The sequence below is a fragment of the Oryctolagus cuniculus genome, chromosome X (assembly GCF_051225735.1).
Source record: "Oryctolagus cuniculus isolate XC-2025 breed Fujian yellow rabbit chromosome X, ASM5122573v1, whole genome shotgun sequence".
Lineage (NCBI taxonomy): Eukaryota > Metazoa > Chordata > Mammalia > Lagomorpha > Leporidae > Oryctolagus > Oryctolagus cuniculus.
In genome coordinates this window covers 10,551,975-10,568,919 of record NC_142888.1, presented here as the reverse complement: position 1 = coordinate 10,568,919, position 16,945 = coordinate 10,551,975, and the positions used below count along the sequence as shown (strand labels likewise).

Here is a 16,945-nt window from a genome sequence, read left to right as displayed (position 1 = left end):
ACAGCATTTTGAAAGAAAGAAAGGTGAATACATTGTAAATAGCATTTAATTCCCTACAGGAGAATAATTACTCAAAAATGGTAATTATCCAAAACAGTGAAAAATTTAGCTAGCATTAAACAGGTCCTATTCTTTTGATATTAAACAGATGGACAGGATCTAACTAGCATTAGAGATAATGGAAAACTTTCATAGTTGGCATAACATTTTTGTTGAATCAATATTTCAAAAATTCCACAAAAGATTATAAAAATCAAAATAACAAATTATAAGCAATTAAACTTGAAAAACATAGAAAGAATGATTACATATTCATAATAATGGGAATTAAAATAAGGTCATCTTCTACTTTTTCACAAAATATTCTTTGTTCTCTGGGTTTTATACATCATCAAAATCAGAATAAAAGAAGTCAAGAACACTTTGGATCATTGCCAAGAATTGCTTTAGGATTTCCAATTCTCTTGTTGCTTTTATGTTAAGCAAGTAAAGAGAATTTGTTGTATTTTTTATTTTTTTTATTTTTTGTTTTTTTTTTTGACAGGCAGAGTAGACAGTGAGAAAGAGAGACAGAGAGAAAGGTCTTCCTTTTGCCATTGGTTCACCCTCCAATGGCCGCCACGGCCGGCGCACCGCGCTGATCCGATGGCAGGAGCCAGGTACTTATCCTGGTCTCCCATGGGGTGCAGGGACCAAGCACTTGGACCATCCTCCTCTGCACTCCCTGGGCACAGCAGAGAGCTGGCCTGGAAGAGGGGCAACCGGGACAGAATCCCGTGCCCCGACTGGGACTAGAACCCAGGGTGCCGGCGCCGCAAGGCGGAGGATTAGCCTAGTGAGCCGCGGCGCCGGCCCGTATTTTTTATTCTCTAAGTTGTTCTCAACCAAATTTTCCTACTTCCCTTTGAAAGGATGAGTTTGCTAGATATAAAAATTTAAGTTGGCAGAGTTCGTTTTTTTTATAGGATTTATTTATTTATTTATTTGAAAGAGTTACACAGAGATAGGAGAGGGAGAGAGGGAGAGAGGGAGAGAGGGAGAGAGAGAGAGAGAGAGAGAGAGAGAGAAAGACTGGTCTTCCATCCGTTGGTTCACTCCCCAATTGGCCGCAATGGCTGGAACTGTGCCGATCTGAAGCCAGGAGCCAGGAGATTCTTCTGGGTCTCCCACACTGGTGCAGGGGCCCGAAGACTTGGGCTATCTTGTACTGCTTTCCCAGGCCATAGAAGAGAGCTGGATCAGAAGAGGAGCGGCTGGGTCTTGAACCGGCGCTTCAGGCCAGGGCATTAACACACTGTGCCACAGTGCCGGCAGCAGAGTTAATTTCTTTCAACACTTAATCATTTAAATGTTTAATTATTAGTTTTATTTGAGAGTCAGAGAGAGAGACAGAAATATCTCCCATGTGCTGCTCACTCCTCAAATGCCCACAGCAGTCAAAGCCAGGAACTGAAGACTCAATCCAGATATCCCAGGTGGATGGCAGAGAATCAATTACTTGAATCATCACTTGCTATCTTCCAGGATCTGGATTAGCAGGAAGGTAGAAGTGGGAGTGGAGCCAGGACGTGAATCCAAGCACTCTAGTATGGGATATAGGTGTCCCAAGTGGTAATAGAACCACTTTGCCAAACATCTGCCCTTTCTTTTAAAGTTTCACTCTGCTCTCCTCTTAGTTGCATGCTTTCTGATGAGAAGTCCACTATAATACTTTTGTTACTCTTATTTTTTTTTTTGACAGGCAGAGTGGACAGTGAGAGAGAGAGAGAGACAGAGAGAAAGGTCTTCCTTTTGCCGTTGGTTCACCCTCCAATGGCCGCCGCGACCAGCGCGCTGCGGCCGGCGCACCGCACTGATCCGATGGCAGGAGCCAGGAGCCAGGTGCTTTTCCTGGTCTCCCATGGGGTGCAGGGCCCAAGCACTTGGGCCATCCTCCACTGCACTCCCTGGCCACAGCAGAGGGCTGGCCTGGAAGAGGGGCACCGGGACAGAATCCGGCGCCCCGACCGGGACTAGAACCCAGTGTGCCGGCGCCGCTAGGCGGAGGATTAGCCTAGTGAGCCGCGGCGCCGGCCTTGTTACTCTTATTTTTAAAAAAAGATTTATTTACTTATTTGAAAGGCAGAATTGTTTTAAACTTTTATTTAATAAATATAAATTTTGAAAGTACAGCTTTTGCATTATAGCGGTTTTTCCCCCCATAACCACCCTCCCACCCAGAACCATCCCATCTCGACACCCTCTCCCATCCCATTCTTCATTAAGATTCATTTTTGGCTGGTGCTGCGGCTCACTAGGCTAATCCTCTGCCTGCGGCACCGGCACACCGGGTTCTAGTCCCGGTCGGGGCGCCGGATTCTGTCCCGGTTGCCCCTCTTCCAGGCCAGCTCTCTGCTGTGGCCCGGGAGTGCAGTGGAGGATGGCCCAAGTCCTTGGGCCCTGCACCCCATGGGAGACCAGGAGAAGCACCTGGCTCCTGCCTTCGGATCAGCGTGGTGATCAGATGCAGGTATTTGGGGAGTGAACCAGCAGATGGAAGATCTCTCTTTCTCTCTCCCTCTCTCTCTGCCTTTCCATTGAATGAATGAATGAACAAAGTTTCGGTATTGCTGGCCGGCGCCACGGCTCACTAGGCTAATCCTCCGCCTGCAGCGCCGGCACCCTGGGTTCTGGTCCCGGTCTGGGTGCCGGATTCTGTCCCGGTTGCCCCTCTTCCAGGCCAGCTCTCTGCTGTGGCCCGGGAAGGCAGTGGAGGATGGCCCAAGTGCTTGGGTCCTGCACCCGCATGGGAGACCAGGAGGAAGCACCTGGCTCCTGCCTTCAGATCTGTGTAGTGCACAGGCTGCAGCGGCCATTGGGGGGTGAACCAACGGAAAAAATGAAGACCTTTCTCTCTCTCTCTCTCTCTCTCTCTCTCTCACTGTCCACTCTGCCTGTCAAAAGAAAAATAAATAAAAAGAAAAAAAAGTTTCAGTATTGCCATTTGACAGTTTCACCCTCTGAAAACGACTTTCCCCCAGGGAGAGGGCCTTTGTGTTGAAGAAGATTCTGAAAAGGTCTTCCTGCCAGGGTCCCCAGGACAACTTTCTCAGCTCCTCACAGAATATGATGAGATTCCTGGGGGGAAACTCACAGAAATGTGCCTCCCCATAACCGCAGCTCTCAGGAGTCTCTTACTTCATGCTAGTCCACACTCAGCCTCCAGCAAGCCATCAGAGTCACTGTTCAAGTTTCTACTAGTTCATGGCTCTGGCAGCTTCTGCTCCAAGTAAGCATGGCTTTAGCTATCCTGTGTAGGTGTCTGTCTCTCCAGATTTGGGAATGACACTTTGTCCTCCTACCTCAGTTCTGTGATGCACCTAAGAAAAGGCACTGATCTGCAGTTTGTTCAGCTTTTTATTTATTTGAAAGGCAGAGAAACAGAGGCAGAGATCTTCCACCTGCTGGTTCACTCCCCAAATACCTGCCAACAGCTGGAACTGTGCCAGACTGAAGCCAGGTGTTGGATTTCAATCTGGGTCTCCCGTGTAGATGGCAGGGGCCCACCCCAACCACTGGAATCATCACTCACTGTGTCCCAGGGATGTGCATCAGCAGGAACCTAGAATCAGGAGAGAAGCCTGGACTCAAACCCAGCTACTCCAGTATGGAATATGGGCATGCCAAGTGTCATCTTACCTGCTGTACCAAATGCCCACCCCAAAATGGCCCAAACCCAACTACTGTGGTCATTTGAGGAGTGAACCAGAAGATGGAAAATCTTTCTGTTTCTGTCTGTTTTCTCTCTGACTTTCAAATAAATAAAAATAAGTAAATAAAAAATTTTAAAAGAGGTGATTATGTACTGGGGGCACCACTCTCATTAATGAATGCTATTTTCAGAGAGTAAGCTCCTGATAAAATGATAAATTTAGCCCCCATCCTTCATGTCTCATGTGAGCTAGCTTGCCCTTTTGCCACAGTATGATGTAGCAAGAAGGTCTTTTCCAGATATGGTCTCTTAATCTTGGACTTCCCATCCTACAGAACTACAAGATCAAAAAACTTCTATTGTTGACAATTTACCCAGTCTGTGGTGTTCTGCTATAACGACAGAAAGTATATGAAGACAAGTGCCATCAAATATATTCAAATATTATGCAATCAATCTCCAGGATCCTTTTCATCTAACTTAACAGAAACCATACCCACTAAACAACTCCACATTCCACCATGTCTGCAGCTCTTGGCAACCACTATTCTATTTTATATCTCTGTGAATTTGACTACTCCAACTACCATATATTAAATCCAATCATACAGTGTTTAACTTTTGTGATTGGTTTATTTCACTTAGCATAATGTCCTCAAGGTTCATCTATGTTGTGGCATTTGTCAGAATTTCCTTTCCTGTTTAAGGCTGAATAATATTTGAAAATACATCTATAACACATTTTGTTCATTCATTCCTCCATCAGTAGGCACTTGGGTTGCTTTCATTTCTTGGTTATTATGAATTATCTGCTAAGAATGGCACCATTTGAAGGCACCCTTTTACCATGCAATCATCTTGGCACTTTTATTGAAAATCAATCTACTACATAGATGTGGGTCTATTTCTGAATTTTCCATTTTGTTTTATAGATATCCATACTAGTGGCAATACTACACAGTCTTAACTACTGTACCTTTATCGTAAGCCTTAAAATGAGGGGATTTGAATTCCTCAGTACTGTTCTTTTCAAAATTATTTCTGCTAATCTGTCTTCGCATTTTTATGTAATTTTTAGAGTTAGTTTTTTTAATCTTTAGATTTTATTGTCTTCATAACAAAACAGAAGACGAAGATTAGAACTTGATCACTTGCCCGTTTCTCTTATCTCCTCCCAATTCAAAATGTTTACATCTCTTAATAGCCAACATTCTCTTAGACCTGCAGTTGGGATCCATGCACTCAAGCCTCAGCACAATCTTCTTTGTAGTTTTAGCCTTTTTCCGGAAAATCAGCTTAGTCTGTCCCCCATAGCCACTCTGCTTCCTATCAAAATGCTGCTTTCTCTGGGCATACAGAGAGTCTTTGCCCTTCTTATACCGTGTCACCTTGTAGGGCTGGTGCTTGCCACGCTTCTTACAGAAGGTCCGGCACATTTTCGGAACATTCACCACGTTGCAGGAGCGCTATCGGCACGGAAAGCTAGAGCTAGTTTCTATCAGAATGCTGGCCGGAATTTTGACTTGGATATCATTGAATTTATAGATTCATTTGGGGGATATTTTGTATCACAATACAGATTGTATCAAAGTACAAAATGTAACAAAATACCTTAGAATAAGTAATTTAAATACAGTAGATATTTATGCTCACAGTTCTCGAGGCTGGAAAGTTTAAGATCAAGGCACCATGGGATTTGCGGGGCGAGAGCCTGTTCCTCGTAAGTGACACAGGACATCTAAATGTTCCTCTAAGAAACACGAATGGATGCAGTTGTATTATCCACAGTCATGAACATCTGAAGTTGGAGTTGTTCTTAGAAATCCTTTCTCTTGTGGCCTGTCCCACGAAACAATTTCTTCAGTTTCACATCTGAAGGTGAAGACTCTTGTTTTGGTAGGTGAGAGAGTGGAGACAGGGAAGGGCAAGGGAAAACAGACACAATGAGTCAGGCTCTCGAGTCAAGTGCAGAAATTCTGCATCACACAAAGACCACTGGGAAACAACAAAAGTCATAAGAAAGATGGAGAGGCATTAAAAAAAATCAGTCTTTCTCCCAGTAGTTTCTCACCAAGCAGAAAGTCAGTCTCTCTCTGAGAACAATGTGTCCAAAATCCCAGCAATGCATGAAAATGATTGTTATGAGGTGGAGGAAAGAAAATAATGTCGAAGCTACTTGGCTCATTATTCGAACAGCTTAGAGAAGTACTGTTAATGGTCTAATGGAGCAACAAACTTCAAAGATACTTATTTGCTATGTACTTATCTGAATGAGTGACAGAGAAAAGGAGAGAGAGAGAGAGAGAGAGAGAGAGAGAGAGAGAGAAATCTTCCATCTGCTGGTTCACTCCCCAAATGGCAGCAATAGCCAGGGCTGGGTCAGGCTGAAGCCAGAAGCCAGGAACTCCATCCTAGTTGCTCACGTGGGTGGCAGAGGCCCAAGTACCTGGGCCATCTTCTGCTGCCTTCTCAGATCTGTTAGCAAGAAGCTAGATCAGAAGTAGTGCAGGTGGGACTTACACTGGCATTCCAACTGGTATCGTAAGTGGTGGCTTAACCCATTGCACCACCCCTGCCTCATTTCTTTCAGAAGTATTTCCCACTGTCAAATCAGCAGGTTGCACAGGTTGTTGTGCAAATAGCTCTTATGCTATTCTTTTATCCACTCAAAGCACACCAAAGAAGACAAAAAATAGTGCAATGTCAATGCCAAAATAATTTCCTCACTGAAAACGTTTACTGAGCACCTAATATGTGACATGCACTGTTGTAGGCACTGGGTATATCAGCAGTGAAGCAAAGTCCCTGACCCTACATCCTCCTGGGAGAGGCCAACGATAAACCAACAAACATAATACATCCCGCGGTAGCTGCCACAATGAAGCGAAATAAAGCAGTCGGAGGGGTGTCTTAGTCTTTTTCGTGGTGCTATAACAGAATACCGCAGGCTGAGTAATTTATCATGAATGGAAATGTATTTGGCTCACGGCTCTGGAGGCTGGGAACTCGGAGAGCATGGTGCTGGCATCTTGTGAGGATCTTTGTGCTGCCTCATCCCACGGCAGAAGGCAAGAGCAAGGGACGAAGGGCGGGCAAAAAAGGGCAAGAGCAAGAGGGGGCCAAATTCGGTTTAGAACAAACCCACTCTGGAGATAACCAATGACTGTCATCCATTCTAATCCCCTAATCACCTCTGTTGGGCCCCACCTCTCAACACTATTGCATTGGGAATCAAGTTTCCAACCCACGGACTTTGGAGGGCACATTTCAAACCACAGCAGGGGGACTAGAAAGTGGTGAGTTGGGAGTGGTAAAATAGTTTATTCATTTAAGTCGGGGAAATAATCAGTTTAACAGCAGTTGTATACCGATTTATAATTCCATGAAGGGGGCTACGGTTGTAATCATCATCCTTTCTCACCTGGCTTCAGGCTTGGCCGATGTCCAGTGGAGGGCCTGAGGCTGCTGTTGGGCAGGAGTCAGCACACAGAAAGAAGACCTGGACACAGAGAGAAGGAGGGCAGACATGTTGGGACCACTGTCACTTACACGTCTGTTTGTCACCACAACAACCTGTGCAAAGTAATGGCTCCTGCTTCACTTCTGCATGCCGAATCTTGCGAAGATTCATTCCTCTTTTGGCCAGCTTATCCCAGAGCCTTAAGGGCAGGATATCCTGGGAAACCTGCTTCTAGCTTCCCAAAGAGGCACACTATGCACTGTCATGCTAGATTTCCCGGGGGGCCACTGACAGAGCCCTCGAGCAACTGGCATGGCACCCAGAGAGGGTGTGGGATGACTGAGGAGCGTCCTGCCTCGGACCCTAGAAAGTTGTACTGTCCCGGAAATTGGGTCCTAAGAGAAAGTTCGTAAGGGTTTTCCTGCTGGCATGGGACACAGGAAATCTCTGCCCGGCTAAGGTGAATGTGGGTGGCTGGTAGTCTTCATTCTGAACTCAGGTAACGGGGTCAGCAGACGAAGTTTCCCAGAGCACCCTGGTGCAGCCAGATTTAGAAGGAATCTTTTTGTCAGAATGGCCCAAGCACTGCAGAGTTAAAGAAACTGACACGGTTATCTGTGGGGACATTATCTTAGCACAGATTATGAAGACCCCGCATTGTTAAAATGTACAAATTCATTATCAATAGTGGTGAGAATGGCTCCTTAGAAGAAAGAAAATGTACACTAGAATTAAAGTGTGTGAGAAAGATTTATTTTCTCCATCCTTATTCTCCTACTCAAAGGAAGTGCTGAGTTGTACTTAACACTTTGAGATCTTGACCACTTTTTATCTTGGAAAAAAAAAAGCAAGAGAAATGTTTGTCATTCCGGGAGCATAATCGGTTGAGCCAGCGGACAATGACATAGTTAATTCACCAACGGAATTTGTTGCCATAGCTCCAGGGAGGGACAGGGTAGATTAAACAATGGCCTTTTTCACAACCGCAGCTTTCACCACAACCTGCCTGTCCCCACACAACAGGCCATCAGAGCACCAGTCCCAGTCTGGAGCACAGCAATTGTCAACGAACGACAGCCTAGAGGGACAAGTGGAGGCTTGTGGCACACAGAGGAGGAGCACCCAGGAACTTGAATCTCTGCTTACTCCATAACTGGGGCACTCCTATCTCCTCCAAGCTTATCTCCAAGCACTGGGCACAGGGAGCTGGCTTGACCTTTGGCCAAGTGCCCAGAACGAAACCTTAAAAGGGCTCCAAAGGGAAGAGGATCCCAGAGAAGAGAAGGACATGGTGGGCTGCCACCAGGAAGGCACCATGGAAGAAGATACCAGGGACAACTGCACTCCCAAATTCTTACGCAAGGTAATGTCGATGCTTTCTTTGTCAATTTTTGCCTCTGAATATCAAAGTCAGTTGGAAGCATCAGGTCCTAGGTGTCTGCAAATGGAGCAGACCTGTGCCAATTAATAGAGTACTAACAATGGAAACGTTATTCTCTCCATCTTCAGATCATAAAAATGAAAAAAAAAAAGAAATTGTGGCTAATCTATATTTCTGTATCCCCTTACAAAGTAGGTAAGCTCCCTGAGTAGAGTTAAATGATAGGAACAAATTTGCTTTCTAAAAAAAAATATAGTCAAATCAATGCAAGGAAATGTAGATAGTTCAAGGCAAAGGATGAAGCTGTGGGAGTTCAAGGGCCCTGGAGAAATGTTCTCACAGAATGTTTATTATCCTATAGTGGGAGAAATTCTCCTAGTAGAGATGTCACAGAATCCTGATTAGAACATCTATTTCTGAATTCTACTTATGCAACTGTCACATAAGTGACAATATGCACATGGTCTTTTACAGAGGACAGCGAGTGCCCCATTAAACTGTAAGAGTTCTTCTAGAGGGAGAAAGTGTAGGCAGTGGGACCAAGTGACAAGAGGGACTCCAGGTGCTCTGAAGAGATTTGAAGCCAGAGGGAGCTTCCCAGTAACGATGTAATTTCTTCGCCGAACAGTGAGGTGAATTTCACGCCACCACCCTGGGAGTGGGTTCTCAGGCCTCGGGACACCTGCTCTGCGCACACTTGCCTGTGACTGCAGCACTCCTTCGGAGCCTTCCCATGCCCTTTGGGATGGGCATGGATGCCTGGGTGAAGCACCACATTCCCCGAAGAGTATTCTGGGGCCTTACCTAGTGGACGCTAGAGCTACATGACAGATAGAGCATTTCCCCCAACTGATCCCTTTCTCGGTCCCCTCTATGTGATCTCATATTTGGAGAAATCTGCATATTGAAGGCCCATGTGTTTTACCAGATCATGTTAATGGCATGCCAGAGGACAAAATCACAGTAACATAAAGATCTTAATTGGCTTGATTTTTGATTCTGTAATCAGGTAACCCTTCATTCCATAAAATAGAGTAAGTGTCCCAGTGAGCTGAGAAGAGGAGGTAAGTATCATAGAGAGGAAAGGGCTGAAGAAAGCAGAAACAAGCACTAAAAAGTGATTTTCCTTGTAAGGCAGGGACAGAGTGAAAAAAAGTAACTAATTAGTTAACATCAGGTTACTTCAGTTACCTTTTTCGGTGTAAGGATTAAAACAGAGGGAACTTCATTATCATGCCAATGGAAACTGGCCTGTTTGAGAACTTTGGCTCTAATTTTGATTTCTCAGCAGGTCAGATAAACAGCTTGGTGATGTGGACCTGTAGCGTGAGTAGTCTCCATTTTGATTTTTAGCCTGGTCTTTTGGGGGCCTAGTGCAAGAGCTTAGTCCAAAACAATGGTTTCTTTTTTAAAAAAAATTTTTTTTTATTTGAAAGGCAGAGTTAGAGAGAAGCAGAGGCAAAGGTAGAGAGAAAAAGAGGTCTTCCATCTGCTGGTTCACTCCCTATATGGCCACAATAGCCAGAGTTGGGCCAATTCGAAGCCAAGAGCCAGGAGTTTCTTCCAGGTCTCCCATTCGGATGCAGGGGCCCACATTCTTGGGTCATTTTCCACTGCATTCCCAGGCCATAGCAGAGACCTGGATGGGAAGAGGAGCAGCCAGGATATGAACCGGTGCACAAACGGGATGCTGGCACCACAGGTGGGAGCTCAGCATATGCCACAGCGCCAGCCCCAAAACAATGGTTTCTTTTAATCTTTACTTAACAGGGGAATCAGGAGACATTTATATCATCACTCATTGATTCATGCCTCTGTACCAGATTTAGTTCTTGACGGGTACAGTTATAAAAAAACTGAGATGATCTTTCTATGCTCCAGTCATGCAGAATTAAATCTGTGCAAATATCACTCTGGACTCCTCTACTGTCAGTGAATTAAAAAAATAAACAAAGGCCTCTAATTTCACGGTCTCCTAATAATATCACTTGTACTCACAATCATGACTAGCATGTTTTAGTCTTCAGTGGATGGCATGCCTTGTGCTAAGTACTTCCCATGCCTTATTTCATGTGAGTGTGTTAAATAAAAGTGAGGTGGGGGCTCAAGCTCTCGAGCACTCACCTATCCTGCTAATTTGTGCTTCGATTTCTCCCAGTTAAATGGAATGGTCTATTTAACCTCCTTAGACAATGAAAACGTACTACATTCTTAATTGTAATAATGAAACAGTGATGTCATTAACATTTTTATCATGCTTTTCAGTTCTCAGCATGCAATACCTTTCTTACACAGGAGATCTCAACTGCTATAAATTTAACTTTCTGACTGCCAGTCCCCCCCCTTTTTTTAAAAAAAAAAAAAGGATTTTTTTTCTTTCTTTATTTGAAAATTAGAGTTACAAAGATATCCTCCATCTGCTGGTTCTCTCCCAAAATGGCCACAACAGCCAGCGCTGGGGCCAAGCTGAAGCCAGGAGCTTCTTCCAGGTCTCCCAAAAGGGTAGCAGGAGCCCAAGCACTTGGGCCATCTTCCACTGCTTTTCCCCAGGCACATTAGCAGGGAGCTGGGTCAGAAGTGGAGCAGCCGGGATTGGAAATGGCACCCATATGGGATGGCAGTATCACAAGCAGCAGCTTTACTTGCTACAGCACAATGCTGGCCCCTGCCAGCCCCTTTATGCACCATATACTGATAACCGCAAGCTGACACATGACCATTTCTGCCTATTACTATTGGCGTTACTAGCTAATAGTACAAGCACACTGTCATTAAACACTGTATCTGAAAGTTGAGGATAATTATGAATTTAATATTTTAGAGTTCTCAGGGAATAGAAACTTCCTTTAAATGATAGAGTTGGTTATTTATTTTCTGCATATTTAATTTTACATTTGGTTGGCATCTCTTTGGAAACAAAGACTATCTCAAACACTATCTTATTTCCTTTCACCCAGATGCTGTGGGGGTAGATATTATTTATATTCTCATTCTCACATGAGAAAATTGAAGCTCCCAGAGGTTAAGTGAATTGTCCCAGATACTAATGGTAGAGCTGGAATTCAGATTCCTAATATTAAATTTCACTTTTTCTTTAAATTTATACTATCATTGAATAAGATAGTCACTAACCATATAGGTCAGCTTAAATTTAAATCAATTAAAATTCTGCAGTCATACTAACCACATGTCAAGTGCTCAGTTGCTCCATGTGACTAGTGGCTACCCTGTTTGAACAGTGCAGATACAGAATATTCCATAATCACAGGAAGCTCTATTGACTAACACTGCTTTAAAGCATAATGTCTTTTAGATATGTTGACATGTGTCCTCAAAATACACCGCAGTTCCATTACAAGTAATATGAATTTAAAATTTTGCAGTAAAATCTAATTCATTTGAAGTCTCTTCATTTGCATAGTACCAAGTTAACTTTCATCTGGAAATTAATAATATAGATAAGAGTCAAGGAGACTGTTAAACGCACTTCAGAGACCAAAGATTTTTGAGCATCATCAAATAACTCCAGAGGCACACTTAGATGCAAGCAATTGATATGATAATTACACATCATTTTTATTTATTCATTAAAACAGGGATCCCCTAAGGTCCTCTTGTAGGAAATAATGTGGTTAGCCTAGTTATTTCTAGCAACCCTTCTGCTATTTCAAAGTTCTCTGTAAAATCATTTTATACTACTACTGATTTAGCTTCCTCTCCTCTGGATCATAAAATAAATTGGTAGCATAAAATACGTTCACACTGAATTTTTGACTAACTGAATATCTTATTTCAAACCTTTTGCTTCTTCCTCTAAACCCTGTGATTCCCTGGATGGGGTTCTCTTGTGGGTACTGCCTTGAGCCTAGCACACAGTAAGGAGCCTGATACATGTCTGCTGATTCACTACCACAGACAGTTCTTTCAAGATAGCACTCAGAAGCAGACTCCTATCTTCTACAATAGGCACGGAAAACATATCTTCCATTTTTTTCTTTTCCCTTTACCAGTCTTTGCTGCCAAGTCTTCATGGTGAGATAAGGGCTTCCTGTTTACACGAGGAGATGCCTCCTAGACATTCAGGTGGGAAGAGTGGAATTGTAATCTGGCCTGAGGGTTTCGAAACAAAATCTGCTGGCTCCTGCAGGAGGGGGAGCTCAGTGGCAAGCATGTTGCTTTCTGGGGGCACCAGTCATCAGTTAGCTTCAACAGTCCTTGAACGCTATGTTGAGCACTTCTGCTAGGCTTTGCGCTGGTTCTAGGTAATAAATAGGACAGAAGAGCGAATCTCTGGCTGTGTAGAGAAGAATGGCACTTGCATTTCTAAATCCTTAAATAAGGTTGTTTCTTACAGCTTGCCAGGACTGGCCAACATCAAACATTAATGCCTTTTTAGCAAAAATAAAACCCAATCCCTCAATTTATCAGTAAGCTTTAAAAAATATGATTTATTGCTTCCTTATCTTCTTTAAGGAAGATTTCCAGCCTGCAGGCATAAATAAAGAAAATAAACAGACAATGTAAGTGTGTATTAAATATTTAGTTTTTATTAAACAAACTAGAACTAATTTACTATTTAGATATTAGTAAGTCACTGAAAAGCAGATCTTATATTTTTCCTTTTTTAAAAAAATGTGTTTATTTGAAAGAGCAAGAGAGACAGAGAAAGACAGAGAGATATCTCCTATCCACTGGTTTACTCCCCAAATGGCTACAACAGCCAGGGCCCAGCCAAAGCCAGGAGCCAGGAACTCCATCCTGGTCTCCTATATGTGGTTGGCAGGGATCCAAGTACTCAGGCCATCCTCCACTGCTTTCTCAGGTGTATTAGCAGGAACCTGCATTGGAAGTGAAGAGGCCAGGACTAGACCTGGCACTTGAATACGGGACATGGTCCCAAGCAGTGGCTTAACCCACTGTGCCAATACACTGGCCCATATATTTTTACTTTATGTTCCAAAACATCATTAGGCCTTCTCTCTCCTCATCTCTGTAATTTCTACACGTGAACTCTAATATTACAGGAACAGGAATGTATTTGCCCAATCTTCAGCTAACTGGACAATCTTTGTCTCCCTTGGAAATGGTTGTAGGCTGATTCAAGAGTCTCACGTGCTCTTAACTCAATCAGCAAATGTGTAACTGCTCCCATGGGCTGCTCCGCTGCTATTGCTCTTTCTGAACATTGACGGGTACAGCACAAGCTGACTCTGAATTCTGCTCTCTGGAGCGCACTAACCTCTCTCTCTATAGTAGATCCCCACCCTCTGTGTTCCCCTAAGGCACTCCCGGTGAACACTCATTCCCTAATTGTTCCTCAGCTCATGGAAATGGCCCACTTACATGCAAAAACATGTGGAGAGAGGGCCTCGTGTCAAACTAGGGGTTCCCTGGTCTTCTGAGGGCTGGGGACAATGGGGAGAAAAGTAGGCTTAGTGTTTTGTCTCATTTTTGTTCTTTATTCTCAAGGACTCAGAGTCAGCTTTCCAATACAATGGGATAAAGAAAATAGTGGAATTGGCATACAACTAATTTTTCCCATTCTCACAATGAGGCTGCAAAGTGAGAAAATATAGTCTTTATTTCAATTGCACCCCAAGTACTAGAACATTTTAAAGTTCTCTTTGTTGTTCCATGCACTACAAATTCATTTCCTCTCTCTCTCTTTCTTTCTCTCTCTCTCCCTCCCTCCTTCCCTCCCTCCCTCCCTCCTTCTCTCTCTGATAAGGAAAGGAAATTTTTAAAATTAGAAAGTATTGTCCAGGACAAAGAGAAAAATAACATTTCAAATCTGTTTTCCTTGGCTCCATTATGCCATAAATACAAGCATGGAAGAATTTAAATGATGCTGTCTTCTGAAAGCAAATACCAACATGATTAGAATTTTTTGTAGTACCTTCATATTTAAAGATAATCTTCAAGAATTTGCCCTACATATTCATTCTTTTACCTTATTTATTTGAAAGACGGAGACAGAGAGAAAGCACTCCCATCTGTTGGTTCATTCCCCAGACGCTGAAGCCAGGATCTTGGAACTCAATCCTAGTAGCCCACAAGAGTGGCAGGGACCTAAATATTTGTTTGTTGCTTTTAGAATTAAAAACTAAATTTATTTTTCTGCAAAAACGGTGAAATCCATAAACAGATTTTTCATAATATGCATTTCTATGAACTTTTAAAAATAATTTTTATTTATATAAGGTGAACAAATTTCATCTTTCATATATACAGATTTAGGAGCATAGTGATACCTCCCACCCTACGTCAGGACCCAAGCACTTGAGTCATGAGTTGGGACTTGAACCTAGGCATTCAAATATGGGATGTGAGTTTCCCAAAAACCCATCCCTATAGTCTTTTTTTTAAAGATATTTATTTATTTAACAGATAAAGTTACAGACAGTAAGAAGGAGAGACAAAGAGGTCTTCCATCCACTGGTCCACTCCCTAAATGGCCACAATGGCTGGAGCTGGGCTGATCCAAAGCCAGGAGCCAGGAACTTCTTTCAGGTCTCCCACACGGGTGCAGGGCCCTCCTCCACTACTTTCCCAGGCACATTAGCAGGGAGTTGAATCAGAAGAGGAGTAGCCAGGACTAGAACTTGAGCCCATGTGAGATGCCGGCACTACAAGTGCAGGATTAACCTGCTGTGCCACAGCAACGGCCCCAATAGTCTTGAAGAGTATAGATTATTCATCTTAGATGTATGGCTATCTTGAATGAGTAAAAAGGAATTCAAATCACAATTCTGTATCCTACTTGCCCAAGGAGAGTCCTGTATTTTTCCATCTAGTATCACCTCTAGGTCATCCAGGAGAATGAATGGGTTTCAACCCAATCTTTTTATTATTATTATTTTATTTTGTTTAAGGACTATGACTTCATGCATTGAATATATACAGATAGAGAACACGATGATTCCCCACCCTCCTCCCTCCTACCCATACTCCCACCTTTCTTCCTCCTCCCTCTTCCTTTCCCATTCTTACTTTTCACAGAGATCAATTTTTCAGTTAATTCTTATACTCATAAAATTAACCCTAGACTAAGTAGAGAGTTCACCGATTAGTATGAAGAGAAAAACAAAACAAACAAGCAAAAAAAATAATGTTCCTCAACAGTCAAGGCAAGGACTGTTCAAAATTAATGCATCTCACATTGTCAGTTTCACTCCTATAGATGACATTTTAGGTACTCTATTAGTTTTCACACATCAGAGAGACCATATGGTATTGTCTTTTTGTGACTGGCTTATTTCACTAAGTATAATGGTTTCCAGTTCCACCCATTTTCTTGCAAATGAAAATATTTCATTTTAACTGCTGTGTAGTATTCCATAGTTTATACATACCATAATTTCTTTATCTAGTCCTCAGTTGAAGGACATCTGTCAACCTAATCTTTGAGGTATGGATTAATGTTGGGTGGACCAATTTCAACTTGACTCCAGCCTCTACATTGTTGACATTATCATTAATACCACCGACAAAGATATTGTAATCATTATTCACAAGGCTCTGCACCCAAAATGGTGCCAAGCTTCTAGGGTTGTTTTATGTTTCCAATGTCTGAAGACCAGGTGGGACTCGCTTGCAGACATCACAGACTGTAGGCTCACCATTCTACAATGCTTCCTACTTTTTCTCAGGGGGCAAGAGCTGGACCAGCCACTGAGCAAAATTGGTAAGACTTTGTCACATATCTGCCTCATAAACTCTTACCCATGGGACTAATACACCTTTCCTTAGGATGACAATTTAAGGGCTTTCTTAAATACCACAGAAAGAATTCAAGGCAAAAGAAATGGAGAATTAATAAAAGAGCTTTGTAGAGTTTTCTCCATTATACAAGGTAACAGAGAGTTGTAATCACTAGGAAGCATAGTAGGAGCCTTCTTATCATATATAATGGGGACTAGTAGATCAGTTCATTGAAAAATAAAATAGTCATAATGAGGAATCATTTAAAAATGATAGATACATACATTAAACATTTTACTTAAATTTAAAATATACCTGTATTATTAATTTGCCAATCTTTTGATTAGACCACTGATTAGAGCTCTGTGTTATCTTTTTTCATTAGGCAGACACATACACATTGCCTGTTATTTCCATTTTTGGTTTATTCTAATTGAAGTTAAAGCCTAAGATACTTTCAAAACACGCTAGGTATAGAATCCTAGTTTTTTTTGTGATTTTTCTCCCCCTAGCTTTTACAGTTGTCTTGCCCTCAAGCAGTTCAACAGAAATTAAAAATAATTTTCCCAAAATATTTAGTTAGCTTATGTGGAAATGGGGAGAGAGAGAGAAGAGAGAGAAATCTCTGATGGTTCAGTCCCTAAATGCCTATAACAGCAAGGGCTGGGCCAAGCCAAAGCCAGGAGCCCAGAACTCAATCTGGGTCTCTCAC

At 42.7% G+C, this 16,945-nt stretch overlaps 2 protein-coding genes across 4 annotated transcripts in view; one reads left to right on the top strand and one right to left on the bottom strand.

Moving 5' to 3' along the window:
- Positions 1–4,351: 4,351 nt before the first annotated feature.
- Positions 4,352–5,154, bottom strand: LOC100345882 (large ribosomal subunit protein eL42-like). Its single transcript, XM_008272469.5, has one exon. The coding sequence runs from the start codon at positions 5,125–5,127 to the stop codon at positions 4,828–4,830; it is 300 nt and encodes a 99-aa protein (XP_008270691.5). The 5' UTR covers positions 5,128–5,154; the 3' UTR covers positions 4,352–4,827.
- A 3,018-nt stretch (positions 5,155–8,172) lies between these two features.
- PCYT1B (phosphate cytidylyltransferase 1B, choline) overlaps positions 8,173–16,945 on the top strand; it is a 123,554-nt gene continuing 114,781 nt past the window's right edge. Inside the window, exon 1 of one of the 3 annotated variants that reach the window (XM_089324870.1) lies at positions 8,173–8,514. In XM_089324870.1, the coding sequence (XP_089180996.1) occupies positions 8,440–8,514 (75 nt within the window). In that variant the 5' untranslated portion in view covers positions 8,173–8,439. The remainder of the gene's footprint in view (positions 8,515–16,945) is intronic. The other 2 variants (XM_008272466.5, XM_008272468.5) reach the window with 2 other exon arrangements.